Below are 20,196 nucleotides of genomic sequence, written 5' to 3'. Positions count from 1 at the left end.
AATTCAGTCTACTAAGTTAAGTTCCAGCAAAATTTTTAGGAAAAGAGATCGGGAGATATCCATAGAATTACAGATAATTCTAATAAAATCACAACACACACACAAGGAGATGCCATGATATTATTATTTCTCTTACTATTGCATTAATGATGAGCATTTTCAACTCCAAGCAAGTCAAACTGATGGTAATATGTATAATGAATGGTGTCTTCATTTGCCAGGGCTGCTGTTACAAATATCACAAAACTGGTTGACTTAATCAACAGGAATTTATTGTCTCATGGTTTTGGATGCTTGAAGTCAGGGTGTTGGCAGGGCTTGCTTTTTTCCAAAGTCTGTAGTGTTCTGGCAATCTTCCATCATATGGTAATCGCTCTCCTTGTGTCCGTTGTTCTGCTTTCTATTGACTTCTGCTTCTACTGACTTCTGCAGAATCTCATTTGCACATAAGGTTGCTGATGCCAGTCGTATGTATTAAGGCCCATCCTGGTTCAATTTGGCCTCATCTAGATAAGGTATTCAAAGATCCTGTTCACAAGTGAGGCCGCGCCTTAACCAATGATAACATCTTCAGAGGTCCTATTTACAAATGGGTTCATATTATACTTCAGGACTGGGACCTAGAACTTAAACATGTCCTTTTTGGGGGCCATGATTCAATCCCCAACAAATGCCAAGAAATATTTTGACTTTTCTCAAATGGCTGATATTTTGAAGATAGCTTCAAACTGATAATCTCAAGAAGGAAAATTTGGCACTGAAGTAATCTATGTAATCAGTGACTTAAAAGTAAACACTTTTCTCTAAAAATGTTAGCAACTGACATCGGAGAGGTTGTAGGGTCCACAAAGCTCGTTTAATACAGCCACCTCATGTTAGAGGGAAGGAGACTGTGGTTCAAAGCAATTTAATTTGCCCACAGTCATATACTCAGAATCTAGCCCTTAGGATCTTATACATAAATAATACGGTATAAGTATAGTTACATGTATTTATAAGTTATATATATTTGAAATATGTAGGAAAATAAATTGCAGATTTCCACCCAAGAAGGGGGGCTCCAGCACAACAGATAATCATAATGAAAGACTACTTGGGGAACACAATGGCCCCCCCAAAACATCCAAAGCTGTGATTATCTTACTGTTTTTGTCACTCTAGTCTCCCTTGCTCCCAGTCTTGGTGTGGACAAGGAGGTTTTGATAGCATGTGTTTACTTTCTGGGCTCACAGTTAGTAGGAAGGATGGACATGAAAAAAATAGTACAGTGTTTAAATTTCACAAGTCAAATGATTTAAAATTTTATATCATTAAAAACCATTCTATAAATAACCAGAAAGATAAATAAATGAGTTTGATACTTTTCTGTAGTAAAAAAGAATCTTTTCATTGGCAGAACCCTAAAAGATAGCATTAAGCATGGTTCCTAAATTACACGCATTAGATGGGCAAAAACAAATTCTCTAGCTTCTCAGAGGACATTTACAGGTGCAATTTTCAATTGATTCTCAAAGACCTGAAACAATTTACCCTAATAATGGGTCTTCTTAGGTACCATGCCCCATTATACTCAGGCAATGTTTTGAAAGATTGTAGAAAAACTGAGTTTTCCATACTATGTTTCAGCACTATTTCAATATAAAATGTTCTAGCCATTTAGCAGCATCTTCCCAAACCAATTTCATCATCAAATAATCACAGTCTGAATGTAAGCTTTGCCTAACTTTTGGCCTGCTACCTCAATTATAGCATTGATATTACTGTTTTTCAAATCAATGCAGTAATCTATCAAATTGCTGGTTGATCAATGTACCACTTTGTATAAATATGGCTTTAACACTTTGTCAGTTACTCTTGCGGTCACATAGCAAGATCATAGCTTGAGTTCAATATCCAGTGAATGAATTTGCCATGAGGCCCTCCCCAGACCAATCAAAATTCCTAAAATGTCAATATATTTTTCTCTGGGTATGCTTAAACTGTGACTTCTCAAAGTTAAACTTGAGTTCTCCGACATTCTTATCAGAGCTGAAGCAAATTTTTGGTACCCCAGCTTTCCCCCCAAAGCTATCTTGGGGGGTAAATAGGATAATCACTATGAACATACTTTGACATCTTTATTCCCTATTTGAGTCACCTAAGTACATATGTTTTGAAAGTTATAGCACTTGGCAATCTCTCTCTTTCAAAGGCTTCACGAGCTTCATGCGCAGTCCTGCTTGTGACATATTTAACCCGGTGCACCATGAAGTGTATCAAGACATGGATCAGCCCCTCTGCAACTACTACATTGCTTCTTCTCACAATACATACCTGACTGGGGACCAGCTCCTTTCTCAGTCCAAAGTGGATATGTATGCTCGGGTGCTACAAGAGGGCTGTCGCTGTGTGGAAGGTACGTGTGCTTTGTCAGCTCTCCAGTGTATATCAGTGACATGTCCTGTAGTCCATCAGTCAGGCCTACTATGTATAACGGAGCCCCAAAAGCTGCATTTACATTAATAAGGACTATTTTCTTATTGTAGAATCATTCTTAATTCATAGTTTCTCTCTGGCTCCTCCTTTTTGCTCAATCAGGAAGAAAAGAGAGGTACACTAGCAGTGGGTAAGTACACCTTTAGTTGCTGAAAAATTGTGAACATTAAAGTCTTCCTAGAGGGATATTTTTAACTGGGCAGTGGTAAAAACAGTTCAGGAGAGCTATTTGTTTTCTCCACCCAAGATACTTCCTAGTCTAGCATTCAGCCACCACTTATTAAATTTTAGTGAGTGCCAATTGGCGGGACATAGATGTAAATAAGACATGGTTTCTGTCTTCAGCAAGCTCATAGTTAGTAGGAAGGATGGACATGAAAAAAATAGTACAGCGTTAAAATTTCACCAGTCAAATCATGCACAAGATTTAGAAGTCATTGTATGGTGAATAAAGTATGAGGTAAAATGTGTTGAGAAATCACCAGATAGGCTGGGAAGGTAGCATGGGGTCAGTCATAGGGTTTTGAGTGCTATTATGATCAATTTCAACTTCAGTCTTTGATAATGAGGAGTGTTTTAGTGTTCTTATTGCTCAGGCAAATATCATGCAATGGGTTGGCTTAAACAATGGGAATTTATTTGCTCACAGTTTTGAGGCTAGGAGAAGTCTAACTCTAGGCATCATCAAGGCAATACTTTCTTCCCAAATACTGGCGTTCTGGGGCTGGCTGCTGGCAATCCTTAGTTCTAGGCTTCTCTGTCTCATGGTAATGCATGTGGCAGCCTCTCCTGGCCTCTCCTTTCTCTTCCCAGTTCCACTGACTTCCAGCTTCTGGCCACTTCTTCTGTGGCCTTCTCTCACTCTGCCTGAATTTCATTCTGCTTATGAAGGATTCCAGTAATAGAATTAAGACCTATCCTGATTAAGTTGGACCACACCTTAACTGAAGTAACCTCCTACTTAAAATGGGTTCAGAACCACAGGAATGGATTAAGTTTAAGAGCATCTTTTTCTGGGCTACATAGCTCCAAGCCACCACAAGGAGCTAATGAAGAGCTTAGTAATGACTGTAGTGATACGATCAGACTTGCTGTTTAGAAAGATAACTTGGGCAACAATTTGGGAAGATAGTTTTTTACAGTGTATTTGTGTGTGTGGAGGGGGAAGGGGTGGTGCTGGAGCAAGATGAATGGTGAGAGGACAATTGCAGTATTTCCAAGGAAGGGTGATAAAACCTTGGACTAAGCAGAAAAGAGAGAGGATTAAAATGATACTAAAAATCTAATCTTAATAGGACCTGGTGAGAGAAATAAAGATTATAAGGAATGAAGATGAGAGCTGAAATGGATGATGGTGCCACCGTATATTATAGGGAGCTTGAGAACAAGAGTGTTAATGAGTTCAGTTTTTCATCAGTTGAATTTATAGAGACATTATAACATTAAGTGCACAGGTTTATCAGTTGGATAACCTATCTGAACTCAGTGGAGGAGTCCAGGCAAGATAAAGATTCCATGGTTCTGAGCTTTGTATGTGGTAGTTAAAATCACAAGACTGTACAGGAACATACAGAGATATGAGTGGAAATGAGAAAGAAGCCCAAGGTCTTGTGTAATCTAATATTTGGGGCATGGGGGGGGGGGCGGCAAGGAACAAGGGGAACAAAGAAAGTGATCACGTGTGGCTATAGACTGAAAGAATCTAAGAAAGGAATGGCAAAACATGTCATATGCCACAGAAAAGTAAAGACTACAGGTGTCCAGCTGGATGTGTTTGACAGCTGGAGGTTATTGGTGACCTATACTATAGAGTTTCAGTGGCATGTTAGTAGGAAGCTTGGGGTGGCTAAACTGCTATGGGTTGGTGACTGGGCATTTTTCTCCTCCTAGAGGAAGGCGTTAGTAGAGAAAAACCACTCGATGCTAGAAGATGAATGGAAGTTTTGAGACTTAGAAGAGGGAGAAATGAGGATGCAGGCTTGTTTTCAGAGGGGAGGAAGAAGATGAGATTTTTGAAAGGGTTTTGTGCCTGATTGCCTTAGTTTTCTCAGGAAAGAAGGAGAAAGCATCATCTAAGGGTGAAGTATGTAAAGGTAGGCTAGGAAGCTTAAGATCAGCAAATTTTTGAAAAAACTGTGAGGAAATGGGAAAGGAGGTGATGAGATAATTGGGGCAGGTCCAGCTAATTTCAAAAACAGTCTTTATGGACACAAATCTGCATGGTTAGGCTCCTCCCACCCCACTCCCAACAATACTTATCTGCTGAAGTATTGCAGTGAAGACAGGTTGTAGAATTGGTCCAGGGCTCTGGATTTCTAAGTCATGTAAAACATCTTAAGGTGTTCGTGAAGGCTCCTTTAAGTACCTGACAGTGGAGTCCAGGTGTCTAGAAAAGAAAGTGAGTGAGTAGGGATTACAAAATCAGTTTAAGAGACTTGTAGCCTCAAAGAAATAGAAAAATGCAGGAAGTTGTCATCACACACTAAAGCAATAACAGGGAGTTGCCAGCATAAGGTGAGACTTTGGATACAGTTACAGATGACAACATACTCAGATTGTGTCATGGGTGGTGAGCATAATTGAAATAAAATGAAGGAAGAGATTGTTGGCATTGATCGATTAGATTGCCCATGTGGACATTTAATTCACAAAGGATGCTGGCAGGAGTTAGGTTGAAGATTAAAAGCTATAAACCATATACACAAGTACAAAAGGAATGTTATGGGAGATGCCAGAAGTTAGAGTTGAATAAAATGAGCTTCAAAGGAGGGGCATTTTTCTTGCGTGTAGAAGAACAGTTGTTTATAAGTAGCAATAAGGGCCTAGGGAATGCCCCCTGTTCTGTGATTTTTACAAAAGAGTATCTGGTAGAGAAAGGAAATAGTATCCTCCAAGGCAAGCTGGTGTTGAACTACAGTAAAAAAGGGGAATTCCGGAGAGTCTAAAGATAAAAAGGAGTTTGATTTTCATGGAATGGAGATTCTGTGGGGCACATGGGAACTGTTTTTTGGTGTGGGCATGTACCTTGGGTGTCAGCAGTTGGGATGACAGGTTCTCCTAAGGGTGGTGGCACAGAGAAATGATAAAGCAGTAGGACAATGGGCAAAGACTAGTAACTGAATGGGCCTTTTGTTGGATAGTATCTGGCTTGATGACCTTTCTGCTACAAAAGTGACAGTAATGTTCTAGAGTCAAATCAACATATTTTAAAAATGGATAGGGCTAAAAACTTTGCAAACAGATCATTAGAAGAACTACTACAAAACGAGCTCTCTGGAAATTTATGTTTTAAGACAGTCTTTATGCAGTAGATGTAGAGAATGCACTCTGACAATTGTGACTACCCATTGAGTAGCTGGCAGCAAGTGAATAATGAAGATGCTTATAAAATATTAACATCAAGAAAACCTTTTAAGCAACAAAAGGTCTTAAGGTGACATTCTGCTCTCAGCCATTATTCAAGCCTTTGCTCACTTAGCACTCAACAAGTTTTATGTGCATGCCCCACATAGAGATGCCCCTGGTGCACACACAGCCTCATTGGACCCAAGCTGACGGCTGCCTATCATTTTAAATGGTGACAGTTACTTGGAGGTCAAGTATGGAAATTTACTTTTTGTGATTCCATGAAGTGACAGTCAACTCTAGACAATTTTGCAATTTTTTAATACTTTATTTTTATTTTTTAAATACTTTAGATTACATAAATGCTACATGAAAAATATAAGGAAGTCTCATATGCCCACTCCCTCCCCCTCCCACACATTCCCACATTAACAACATCCTTCGATAGTGTGGTACATTTGTTACAAATGATGAACACATATTGGAGCATTACTGCTAAGCATGGATTAGAGTTTACATTATAGTTTGCACTCTGTCCTGCACAATTTTGTAAGTTATGACAAAATATATAATGGCCTGTATCCATTATTGCAACATCATTCAGGATAAGTCCAGTGTCCTGAAAATGCCCCCATATTACACCTGTTTTTTCCTGTCCCTCCCCTCAGAACCTCCTGTGGCCACTGCCTCCACATCAGTGATATAAGTTCTTCCATTGCCAGAATAACAGTAAGTCACTCTAGTCCATTGTTATTCCCCAGTCTTGAGGATTCTGGGATGGTGATGCCCGCTAAGACCTTATGTTGAGTGAAGCAAACCAGGCACTGAAGGACGAATATTACTTGACCTCACTGATATGAATTAATCAAACTAACAGAGTTAGAGTCTAGAAGATAGGTTTATAGGAGACAGAAAGGAAGTAGAGGGTTGTTGAGCCAATGCCCATTTAGGTAAAATCTATAAGTTGGAAAAGTGTAGTTGTGCAGTGGATGGGTATGACAGTGGTGCAATTACGTTTTTTTTTTCTTTCTTTCTCTTGCACTTTGTTTCTTTTGTTTTTCAAGTCTATTAGATAACCAGTCTTTTCTATCTTGGTTTTCCTGTTCAGAAATCAATGTCCTGTCCAAGGCTAATTAGGTTTCCATGACCAATTCCTGAAACTGAATCAAAACTTCTAATCCTCAAGCTTTGTTTGGGGGTGTTAAGAAGGAAAAGTATCTTATTAAAACATTTTTAAATGAGGTACAAATAATTTTAGGCTTAGCTTTCTCAAGGATTTTTCATTTTAAAATGGGAACTTTTCAAAATTGTGGGAAGTAGATAATTTTGAACATGGGTCTTCTCTTTTCCTTTTTTTTTCCTGTCTGCCAGTCGCCAAGGTAGTATTAATAGAAGGAAACTCCCTGATCCTCCATGTCTAAAATTAGCTTGCTTCAGTTCTGGTACCTGAACTGAAAAGTGGAGTTCTAAAGGATGTATAGTGTCCCACGTGCTCCCATATATTTTCCACACCAACTTGCTTCAGCAAATTTCTCCCCTATTACTAAGTTGTTACTATTAGAATTATCTATGACTCCATGGTGAGAATCAAGTTTTTGGAAGGCTTATATTGAGGAGAAAAATTATATTTTTCTGGGCCCTTTGGTCAGCCTTGTACTTGATCTGTTCCTGTTGGAAGTTGTACTTGCCATTTTGGCTCAAGGAAGAAAAGGGGAACTATCATAGTTTCAGCCCCTTTTGTGGGCCAGATCCTGGTTAAGTGATTTCCACACATTATCTCATTTAATTCTTTAATTTTATTTTTATTGTCTTTTTAAAAAAAGTCATTTAATTCTTAAAACACCAGGAGGGACATGGGATGATCTCCACTTGAGAGGAAACTTCAACTTAAGATTAGGTAAATGGCTCAAGTGCTCACAGCTAGGAAGCTTAGCAGCACACCAAGTTGAAATGGCATTCCCTGTCCTTATAGGTCTATCTGTCATATAAGGAAGGCTTGAGGACACACAGTGCACAGCACAGAGGGAAGACTGACTATAAAAGGAGTAGCTCCTTATCAAAATTAGGCCTATTAACTAATAATTAGCTATTATAGATGTATTAACTAATAATTAACTATTATAATGTAAGACAATTAACTATTTGTACGTTCCTGAAGATTTAGAAGTTGATGACACAGTCATTTGTCATCTCCTAACAATTTCTGTCCGCCTTGTCATGTGAAGATCTTCGTTCCTGTCTGGAGCATGGGGCATGTGGACACCAATGAATACTCAGTGCTACTTTATCTGCCCTGGATCTGGATCAAGTTGTTTTTGTTCCTGAACAGTTGCAGCTAGGATGGAAAGAACCTGATTTATGGAATATAGCAGGTCATGGATTGAAAATTTCAGGCCCCTCAGATACTTTTCTCGAGCAGCTTTTGCCAACAGTAGCATGTAGAGATGGAGGATAATGATTCTGGACAGTTTCTTCATGGTATCATGAACTAAAGAATCTCTCCACTTTCAAGCTTATGAATGCTGTGTTTTCCATCTCCATTAGTTACATTCTGGTAATTTCCTTGGTCAGGATGTAAATCGTGTTTTGGGGAGCACTAAGCCTTTTTGCTGAGGTGGGCTTGTCAGCAAACCAAACTGATAACATTTTTTACATGGATTTTGATTCACTTGAATGTCAGCCCAACTTGCCTAATAAATATGGATGTTCTGTCCAAGAGGTTTTCATCTCATTATGGAACTGATGTCGCATCACTGTTGTAACCAGTTTACAACTTTTCCTGTTATCTCTGGGAGTGCTATCAGTGTGGAACGCTTTGAGTTCCATTATGAAAAGCTGTCATGTTAGCTGCTTAGCCTTCAGAATCTACTGTTTGTCAGAGTGTTTAGGGGGACCTCTAACATGTGACATGATTAAATACTGGGCCCTGGCTATTTTGTGATTAGTGGAATTGGTTAGGGGATATCCAGCTTACCAACATGCCCATTACAGCATTAGTCCTTGCAGGAACCTTTACTCACATTTTAAACCTGGCCACGCATGCCACATATTAGGATGCTAGTAGCAGATGTGAAAGCTGTGATCCTCATTTAGCAAACAAGAAATGAAATTGGACATAAAAAAAGCAAGCATTAGGAGATTCTGTTATCTTGGACTATGATATTCTCGCCTGTGCTATAAATATCAGCAAAAGAGCACTTTTTTTTCACAACTGCTGTAGGTTTTTTAAAAAAATAATTTTTATTTTTAAAGGACCTTTAGATTACATAAACGTTACATAGAAAATATAGGGAATTCCCATGTCCCCCACCCCTTTCCCCTCCCACATTATCCCCCGTTAACAACATCCTTCATTAGTGTGGTACTTTTGTTATAATTGATGAACACATATTGACGTATTACCACTAACTGTGGATTATGGTTTACATTATAGTTTACACTCTGTCCCATGCAATTTTGTAAGTTATGACAAAATATATAATGGCTGGTATCCGTAATTGTGATATCATGCAGAATGATTCCAATGTCTTAAAAATGCCCCATGTTACACCTGTTGTTCCCTCTCCCTCCCCTCAGAGTCTCTAGTGACCACTGTGTTTTATCAGTGTTACAAATTCTTCCATTACTAGAACAATAATAAGTCTACTTTAACCCATAGTTGCATTTCCCCCTTATGGTTTTTTGTTCCTTTATCTTGAAGATTTTGGTATGGTGATGCCCACTCTGTTTCTGACTGAGAGGGGGCTTAGATCCCGTAGGGGCAGATGGATGGAACTGTCTTTACAGTTGAAAATACTCTCTGCTTCTTGAGTTGGGCATTGTTCATCATCATCCTTTTATTAGTTGTCCTGGGTGAGTCTGATGAACTGTAGAGTAGGTATGGGCTGCAACTCTGTTGAGATTCAAGTCTCACCCAGAATATGAACAGCCAGAAGATTTAAGTCTCTGGGACATATATTTAACAGGTATAGTACTAATTATAGGTTAAAAAAAAAAGGGATAGAAGAACTGTATGTTGGAAAATTATAAATGAGTCTAACTGATACATTGGGGAAGATGGGCTGTCATATATTCCAAGGTAAGGCCCACTGACGAGGTACCGATTTCTTGGGGTTGTCTGCCTTGCCTGTAGGGTCCAGACGTCTCCAGAGTCCCAGGAGCACCCCTGCATGAGGCACTGTCTACTGTGGCAGACAGTGAGATCCTCCTGAGACCTCATGAGCATAACCTCTGGAATGACCTCCCAAGTCCCCTTGAAATGTCTTAGCCATAAAAACTCATTTGCATTTAATGTTTTAAGAGCTATTTTTGTTGTGGACATAATGAAGTCAGGCATACTATTTTCTACTTCACATTCTTTAAAAAAAATACTAGCTCATTTATGAGGAACTGTTATGCCCTTTCTCCTCTAAGATGGGAGAAAGGGTATCTCCTCAGAGTATCAGTGATTGAAATTACATGTTTTTTGACATCTGTTCTTTTTTTCTATGCCTATATCCAAAGACAAATGAAAGAATGCCAAGTACATGGAAAAAAGATGGATGAAGCTTCTCTTCTGAGATGATGTCTTTGATGCATTTGACCTCATTTACAGACCCAAAGGAACAGTAGGACACTGTAGGATAGTATCCCCAAATATTTGGTCTTTTCAACAGCATCTTAATTTTTAAAATTTGTTTCCAGTATTCCTGTGGCATTAGCCTTGAAAGTTCTTTTTCCTTTTATCTTTTCTAATTTTTTTCTCTAGGAATATTTAAACATCTAGTACTTAGTTTATTAATGTAGATAGCATGATGGTTATGGTGAATTTTTTGAAAATTTTAGAAGGAAAATGGAGATATACAAAGCATATGTATAATCAATGTGCTATTGAGCAATATGCATTTGTTGAATACCTAATACGGAATTATAATGCCATATAATTGCTAGCATTCTTGAAATTCAGGAGAGGTACAGTCCTGAACTGCACATCTTGATTAAAAGGCAGAAGTTTCTACAGGCAATCAGTTGGACAAATCAAGCCTGTAGAATTATTTGCATTTGGTGCATATGATATTTTAAAAATTGATTCATTGCTAATATTTAAAAATTGGGAAAAGTCACAGCAGTAAAACACTGTTTTTTGTTCTTTTTTTTTTTAATTTTTAATTTTTTTCTTTTGGTCTTTTGGCTTTTCTCAGATCTGGCAATCAGGGTCCTCAATCCTACTTAGCAATAATTGGTTGGCAGTGAGAAGTGGTTATTACGTTTAGACACACACCACTGTTGGGCCACTTCACTTAATTACATTAAGGTATTTGAGTCTGTGCCCCACTGTAAGGAAAGGAGCTACCACAAGGCTGTCTGGAGTCTACAGGGGATCCTGGCTTAGCCTTGACTGGGATTTAGATGAGCAAAGTGAAAGGGGCCATTTCACGTGGCCCTAACCGAGAGTCTCTAAAGGCACAGGGTGGGATTTTATATAAGGACATTTGCCTAGCTGAAAGAAAAAGTCTGTGAGTTTGGGTGTAGGAGAAAATAAGGTTGGCTTGTCAGACAGGAACTAGTATATTAATTAAGGCAACGCTAGTTCCTATTACATTTGAACCTCAAAATCTCTGTGCCTTAGAATAATTGAAATCTATTCCTTGCTCATGTGAAGTCCAAAATGAGTGTTCCTGATGGGTAGATTTTGCAAGCCGTGATTTAGGGGTCCAGGCTTATCCTCAGCATATAACATCTAACGTCACAACCAAAGACCATGGATGACTGTGGAAGGCAGGTTTTCATGGACCATACCTCAAAGTGATGCACATCATTTCCACCCACATTTTTATTGACTACATCATGCTTCAAGGCAGAATGGAAAATGTAGTCCAGCTGTGTTACCCAGGCAAGAGAGAAAACTGGCTTAGTGACTGCCTAGCCAGTCTCTAGCATGAGAGATTGGGACCTTTGGGTTAAGCAGTTAGGAGCTGCAGTAAGAGATTTCTTAATAAGGTATCACTGGATACCTGGATGTGTTGGATTGTGTGCTATGTACCAATTAGGCTTTTGAGCAGGAAGTAATACGGAAATACAACAATGTTTTCAGAGGTCATTCTGGTGGCAGCATGTAAAACAAGGGGAGGCAAAAGCTAAATCAGGGTGGGTCATGAGGAAGCTGTTGCTAGCCTCCAGCTGGGTAGCAATGAGATTATTTGCCTACATGAAATACCAATACTATCAATAACAATAGTTACTAAGTAACAGGCAGTGTTCTAAGCAACTTTCCATGAGTTTAATCATAACTCAAATTTAGGATGTAAGTGTTATTATTTGCTTATAAAGGGGGAAAGCAGGGCTTAAATGATTAAGTCATTTGCCCATATTCACATTAATCTTGGTAGGGTCTGAGAATTTGAATTTAGGAAGCCAAGGTTCCTTGTATGACTACTGTAGAATTAATAAAATGGAAATAAATCTAATGGAAACATAATGAGTTTAGGTGAACAGTAATAACAAACCTTGTTATTAATTTGAGAGGGGCACTCCAACCTAATAAACTATAATAAAAAATATGTGTGTTGTACTTACAGAAACATTAGTAAACACCAGAAACTTTGAGTTGTTGACGTGTGGTTCTGTTTTTGGCAGTTGACTGTTGGGATGGCCCAGACGGAGAACCTGTAGTACACCATGGCTATACTCTCACTTCAAAAATTCTCTTCAGAGATGTTGTGGAGACCATCAATAAGCATGCCTTCGTGAAGAATGAGTAAGTACAGCAGTGTCTGAGAGCTCAGCTCTCCACCTGGCAGATGGAGCGTTGCCAAATGTAACACGGCTGCAGAACCACACATTCTCTCTTAGACTCGGTCTCCCTCCCTACGACTCTATTTTCCCCCTTCCTCCCCACCAAAGTGTCATGAACAAATGATGTGGGTTCCATGTTTGTACTTTCTCACACCCCATTTCTTCCTCATCCCATTCTCTCTCTCCCTGCCTACTTAAAAATATACTTGCAGAGTGACCTTGAAGTCCAGAAACATCTATATACATAACAGTTTATTGATATTATACTACAGTACAACAAAATAATATCTAGGTTTCCAGCTGTGCTATGTATCCTGAAGTGTCTGGCATCCTCATGTTACTTGACCCCTCCTGTGCATTTGATAATGTTAACTATTTACTCCCCAATCATTGCTTTCCTTGGCTTCCATCATAACATTTTCTCCCCCATTTTTGTCTTGCTTCTCATCCTTCTTTTTTGGCTTGTGTTCATTAGTTCTATTTTTTCATTCCTTTAAGACTTATTGTTTCTGAAGGTGTTGCCTTTGGTCTGCTTTGTTTTGGATGTTTGTCTAACCATATGTCCAAAACTTTTTCCTAAACTCCAGACCTATATAAGAAATAGTCTCAGGAAAAATTCATCTTCATATCCCATAAGTACCTCAAAAATCAACACAGCATTTATTTATCCATTCCATTGTTATTTTTAAATTTTTAAATTTTTATTTTAAAAAAGCTTTAGATTACATAGATGTTACATAGGTAAGATAGGGATTCCCATATACCTCCACCCCTCCCCCCCTTTTCCCACATTAACCACATCTTTCATTAGTGTGGTACATTTGTTACAACCGATGAACACATATTAAAGCATTGTGCTAACCAAGGACTAAAGTTTACATTATACTGTACACTTTGCCCTGCACAATTTTATATCCATTTCATTGTTATTTAATGGTGCCTACTGTAAGCCAGCCGTACGGTGATAGGTACAGGAAACTCAACATTGAACCAAAGATGACGCTCCTGACACATGACACTTCTACCCCAAACTGACCTCAGCATCTTATTCTGTTCACCTTCTCCTACTCTATTTTATTGAGGTCCAGCAGTGTTTACCAGTGGCTTCAGCCAGAAATTGGGAGTTGTTCTAGAGTTAGCCAATTCTTATCAGTGCTACTTCCCTAAGTATCTTTTGACTCCATTGCCTTCTTTCCCTTCTCACTGCTCCTTTGGTTCATCCTGCACACTGGTGCCATATTTTTCTTTCTGAAATATAAGCATGATCTTGTGAGTCTTGTCTTTAAGTCCTTCAAAGGCTCCCTATAGTATGCAGACATGTCTTCCATGGCTCTTCAAGGCTTGGCCTCTTCCTAGTCTTCCAGTGGCACGTTCCATCACTGCTGCACATGGATTCAGCGTTCTGCCTTCAGTGACTATTGTTTGGCTTCCCCAGTGAGCCTGGCTCTTTCACATCTCCCTGCCTCACATGTCCTGCTCTCTCTGCTTGAGAAACCCTCCCCCATTATCCTCTCTCTCTAATTCCTGCTCATCCTACAAGATGGCTTAAACATTGTTCCTCTGGCAAACTTCCTGATACCACCAGCTGATTTAAGTTCTATTTTTCTCTATTCTTAGTGCCCTGAGCATATTTCTGTCTACCATACAGCGAACACCCTCTTCCAAGTATGTGTTTACTTGTCTTATTATAAGTCTTTAAGCCTCATTGAAATTCATTGAAAATGTGGGCCTGTCTTGTTCATTTCTTGTTCATTCTTTATTGCCTAGTATGATGCCTGCAATAGACCTGGCACTCAAGAAAAAAAATCTCGGATTAAAAGAAAGTGAATTAAAATTACAATGGCATATTATTAATTTTAAAGATGTTAATAGCCTTTAAAATTTTTAATATTTAGCGTTCTCATTTTTTAAGCATAAGGATATGATTCTGTTCTAATAAGATACACTTGCTGCACAATAGGTTTAGTTTATGGTGTCTTCTACATGAAAGAAACTTAAGTCCTGAATTCTAGGGTGATGCACCATCCTGATTTCTACTAGTCTTAGCCAACTCAGTGACGTAATTTTGCTTTTATTTTGCAATTTGCGACACAGAGTAATAGAAGATCTACCGTGTATGTACCTTGTGGGATCCTCTGATGACTTACTCCTAAGTCATCTCCTAGGAGAAAGGCACTTCAAATTCAAACAGTTAATACACTTCAACATATTTTAAAAGTCCAGTCTTTTTCTTTTCTTTCATAAAGTTTAGCTGTATTTTTACACCAGAGTTTATTGACATTGACATTTGGGGCCAGTTAATTCTTTGGGTGGGGAACTGTGCATTGTGGTCTGGTCAGCAGCATCCTGGGCCTCCACCCAGTAGATGCCAGTAGCACTCCCTGGGATTCCCTCTACTGTCTGCAGAAATCCATTTTCCCAAAACTGTCTCCAGACATTGCCCAAGGTGCCTGGGGAAGGGGTGGCCAGGAGCATGGCTTTACACAAGCATCAGTAGACTCCAATGGACTTTTATAAACTGATTGGTAATTTACAAGTTCATATTAAAACTCCCCGATGTGATTGCATAGACAAGTAAAGGTTGCTAGTTGTTGTTGTTGTTTCTCTGTCTTTCTAGCATTTTAGTGTAAGACCTGAGTGAGGACACAAATAGCAGACTTTGTAGTCAGATGCCCAAGCCAATTGCAGTTACAAAGGTTCATCTCTAATATTACCTTAGGCATCAAGTTTTATTAATGAGGATAACCCAATATTGTGGAGCTTTTGTTTGTCATAAAAGCCTTGAAATAGATTTTTTTCCTCCACATAGATATATTAGACAATTTAAACATAGGTATGATACACTCTGGAAAAAATGCATTGCCTATTACCTCTAATGGTACATGATGGAAAGCTAGAAAAAAACCCGATAAACCTGATTTGAAATAATGTTCTATGAGGAAAAAACAAAGTAAGATGAGGAGTAAAGTCATATGATTAGTTCTAGTTCCCTTTCTGCTTTGGCCACCAACTTGTGGTTTCACATTCTCAGTGCAGAAAGCTGACCATGATACAGAGTAAATTCTTGGCCTTTTTTTTTCTTGGAGGTAAAGACTGGTATACAATTCTATGAAAATGATTTTGAAATGCCTGCAGGGAAGCTGTTGTACACAAAATTCTATCATGTTATTTTATCTTCAATAGTAATTTTCAAGCTGAGGCAGATTGTTTTTTGTTTTTTTAGAGGAAATAACTGCATTTGATATTTAGTAGTCCTTAAAAGTTTCCTGATGCTTGAATAAATAAAGGCAAAATTACATTATATGAGTTTTCTTTCTTTAGGTTTAGAATGTCTCTTAAAATTCTGTTTTTTTTCCTTTTAGAAAATACATAATGCACCTTTCATTTTTTCCTGATATAAAATTTTGTAATAAGTTATCCCCCATGGATTGGTATTTTGTTAAGCCATTATGCATTGTAAAATACATTTGCTCAGAGGAATTTTCTTTTAAATACATCTTTAATCTTTCCTGTTTTAGAAGCATTTTAATTGTTGTTACTATCACAGATGCTGTCACTAAGGTTTTAAAAGCACAGTCAATATACAATGATTTTCAAAATTCCATGTGAGTGCCTGTACCTGATGCCTTTGGAATGTGTTGCATTTTCTCAGGTTCCCGGTTATATTGTCTATTGAGAATCACTGCAGTATCCAGCAGCAAAGGAAGATTGCTCAGTACCTGAAGGGAATATTCCGAGACAAACTGGACCTGTCATCTGTAGACACTGGAGAATACAAGCTTCCAAGCCCTCAAAGTTTGAAAGGCAAAATCCTAGTAAAGGTAATTACCTCAATAAAAGACATTATATATCAACTGAGCCTACCCTGCCTAAAGGATTTAGAACGTTTTATCAGGAGAATAATAATTATACTCAATACATAAGGGGGAGTCTAGTTCTCTGTGTGTGTTTCATCCCAATTTATTTACAATCATGCCTTCAGAAGAAGCTCATTATTTGACTGACTGCATATTCTGGGATCTGTTTTTATGAAAAAAGAACATCGATACTGTATATGAAATGTTTGATACTTCAGTCTACAGTAGAACTGGAAAGAAGTGTGTGAGTGGTAGGAATGGATTGGGACAGGCAATGGGGTAGAGGGGAGGAGAAGGCTCCTTGTATTAGATCTGAAAGCATTTATTTGCTATTCTTCTCTCTCATTTCAAGCTCCAATATCTGTCTGTCCAACAAAATAAACAAAGGTTTTTACAGTTGGTCAGCTTTGTTTTATGTCTGTGGGAAGAGCTTGCTTCAAAGAGGCACCTGGGCACAAACACACTGTCCCATAGGACTTGTATGGATGTGAAGGAGGAGTAGGTGACTAGAGTGACATTTCATAAATAGATCTTCTGGGGAGGAAACTTACTACCCGAAATAAGTATCATTCACACAAAGAGTAGCCAGAAAGACAGTTATTGAGTTTTTCGATCGCCAATGGTGAATTTACTTAATTTCAATGAATTTTGTGTGGTTTTATTAAAATCACCTTTGAAATGGTTGCATTGGTTTAAGACTGGAAACCTAAGAAAGAACAGTAAGGTATCAATACTCAAACTAGGTTATATTTTCTTTAAGGGGAATGTATACGAAAACCAAACAATTATTAGGAGTTGAAAATTCAAAGGCATAGCAAAATTTCTGACACATTAAGGGATGGCAGCAAATGGTAAGGATGTAAAGTATTCACCTTTGGAATTGGTCAAAACCTGTTTTTCTATCTGTTTAATGAAAATTATAGACTGAATGCATTGAAGAAATGCTGTCAGGTCATTTGTATGTGCAAAAGTGTTTTGAATAAAACCTCCAAATGATATAAGAGATAAAGTTAAGGTTCATTTGCCCAAAGTCTTGCTAAAACAAACCCATATGGTAAAAACTGATTGCTGGGTTAGGAAATCTTAATTTCATTTAAAGTGGTTCCATATTTCCTAGATAGTAGCCTACAGTCATAAAATAAACAGAATAAATCCATGATGGTAATCCTTCCCTTTTGGACAGTAGAACTTAGACATTTGACATGAACTAATTGAATCACCTTCTGTATAACTGGATTTTGGACCATTTGGCACAGAAAATCCCAAGGTTGAATCACCTTCTGTATAATTGGATTTTGGACCATCTGGCACAGAAAATCCGAAGGCTTATGGGAACCAGGATGAATCAGAGCTAAAAGATCTGAAGCATTCATAGAAAAGAGTGGCAGCAATGTTTCAAGGGCCTGAGATCCATTTGCTAGTGGTAATGTTCTTCAGACTTTAAGGAGATTTCCTGCATCTTATGGAAGAGCATGTCCCAGTTGAAACACCAAAAAGGAGCCACATACCTCAGGAACTGATTTTCTATATTCTTTCTGCATCAGAACTATCATTGATCCCCAAAACAGCATTTGAATGGTTACCTACCACTTTGGAGACTAGCAAATTGTTTACAACCGTAACTATAGCACACACATAAATACTACTCACACTCACTCTTTCCAACCTTATCCATCCATCCACCCATCATCTTCTGAAAAATACCCTAAAAAGTTGCTTTTAAACGAAAATAAATACTAATGTAATTTTTCATAGACTCTTATTGCTGAAAGAAACCCTTGCTACCTAGTCCAAATCCCCTATCCTTATAGATGTGGCCACAGTTGTCACTGCACTTCCGGGGCCATCCAGCCAGATACCTTGAAACCGACAATATAGCCTTGGTCCCTGTCTCTGGCGTTATTTCCACAAACCATGAATGAATTACTCTAACTCTAGAATGTAACTCCTGCCTGAAATAGTGTATAGATTGAAAAGGAACCCCCAGAAGACACCCGAGTCATTCTTCTTTTACATCTGCCCTGGACCACAGTTAAATTCATATGTCATTAGATCCTACTTAAGATTATTCTTTAACTTGCTTAGGAGTAACACCATTGATGAGGAACATTAAGAAACGCTGTACTGTGGGTTTGCCTTTCTGCCTATCTGCTTGGATAACGTATATTTCAATAAGCAGGAATGTGGAAAAAGCTGTCAGAAAACATGGCCCTCTTGATGCAGGATCTTTAAGTATATTTTAAAAGGACTGAAAATGAGGGTGTCTTGTGAATGCTTTGAGAAGGCAGCTTTCTCTTCTTATTCCCCCATTCTCTGCCAAGCTTAGGTGAAGGGGAAATGAAGCTTAGCGCCACTGTCCTGACATTCATCACGATTATCCTTTCCTTTCTGTCCTGTGGCATCGGAACCATCTGTATCACTTGATGATTGTCATCCCTTATTTGGTGATGTTATTTCTTGTGTTCTATAGCTCTCTTCTGCAGAATATTAAAAAAAAAAATTGGCTTAGATGCCCTTTCGAAAGGGAGAATTGCTGTCCGCTGTATTTTATACAGATTCTTCTTGGCACCTGCTGCTGTCCCCAGAACAAAGTTGACTCAATAATTAGTTGGTGGGTGACTAAATAAAGAAGGTTGACATCTTAATGTGTACATATCTGGTCAGTCACCACTTAACTGATTTCTGTTGCCACTCTATTATCCTAGCTTCTCTACCAATGCCCCTAAGAGAAAGAAAAACAAACATAATTTAGGAAACTTCTGTATCAACAAGAAATAAAATAATGTATAGAAATAAATGCTTTAGCTCCAAGGCACCTGTCTTGTTATTAATGATGCACAGGAGAGAGTTAAAAAGATTTTTTTGCCATATTTACTTGAAATGATAAATTACATATGTGTGTTTATGTGTGTGTTTATTACTTTATGTGGAAAAGAAAATATGTAGTTTCCACTTCAAAGATAGCGCATACAAAACATGGAATATTACATATATTAGTATGAATGCAAATAAGATTCCCACCTTTTTAATCTTATAAATGCCTGTCTGTCAATTGAAGAAAAAGTTAAGTATCCCAACCCCAATAGGTCAGGTACTTACATAGCTTTTGTTTTCATCATATAAATTATTTAGTCAGTTTTGAAACTGTTGCTGGGCTAAGGATGTGAAGTCAAGAGTTCTTGGTATCAGGGAGAATGCTGGAAGACTGGGTGGGAGATTTCTCTAAAAACCAGAGCACACTGGTAGTCCTGTGGAGGGTGGAAGAGGCTGAGGGGTTTCTAGAATGCTGAAGTGGTGGGGAGAGCAGGGGGCGCTAGAAGTCACCAGTGCCTGAGTTTAGAGGCAATCAGTCAGGATTGTAGTCTGGGGTGATACTTAGAAGTTTATCATTATTTTTGGCTGCTAAGGGTGTAAACCTCCTTCCATGTTTAGGAAATTCCCCACCCCCTTGTGTTTAAAGAATCCTCTTGCAGGAGCCGTAAATGTAGGCATTTGCTTTTGCAGCTTGCCTTAGAGCTGGGGTGTGGGCTCATGACTTAGATGCCACCAGTGTCAAGTGAATCTGTACCAGATATTAAAACAGAATCTAGTAGAGTGGGGTGAAGTTGAATCCATTCTAGTAATGGGGGGTGGGGGGGGGTGGGGGCAGCTACATCCAGGGTCCAACCAAGGAAGCATTTCTGGTAGCAGTACCTGAGGTCCAGTGTGTGGATAGGGAGTTGCAAGTCATTCGGTCACTGCTCAG

The 20,196-nt window shown here is 38.5% G+C and overlaps 1 protein-coding gene across 3 annotated transcripts in view; it reads left to right on the top strand.

Annotated features, from left to right (window-relative positions):
* PLCH1 (phospholipase C eta 1) overlaps window positions 1–20,196 on the top strand; it is a 288,838-nt gene that overhangs the window by 208,939 nt on the left and 59,703 nt on the right. For all 3 annotated transcript variants that reach the window (XM_071214576.1, XM_071214574.1, XM_071214573.1), the window contains 3 exons: window positions 2,192–2,395; window positions 12,436–12,556; window positions 16,247–16,415. In XM_071214576.1, coding sequence (XP_071070677.1) covers window positions 2,192–2,395; window positions 12,436–12,556; window positions 16,247–16,415 — 494 coding nt within the window. The remainder of the gene's footprint in view (window positions 1–2,191; window positions 2,396–12,435; window positions 12,557–16,246; window positions 16,416–20,196) is intronic.

Source organism: Dasypus novemcinctus, chromosome 4 (genome assembly GCF_030445035.2).
Source record: "Dasypus novemcinctus isolate mDasNov1 chromosome 4, mDasNov1.1.hap2, whole genome shotgun sequence".
Lineage (NCBI taxonomy): Eukaryota > Metazoa > Chordata > Mammalia > Cingulata > Dasypodidae > Dasypus > Dasypus novemcinctus.
Note: the sequence above shows the minus strand (reverse complement) of the source record. Positions and strands in the feature narration are given on the sequence as shown.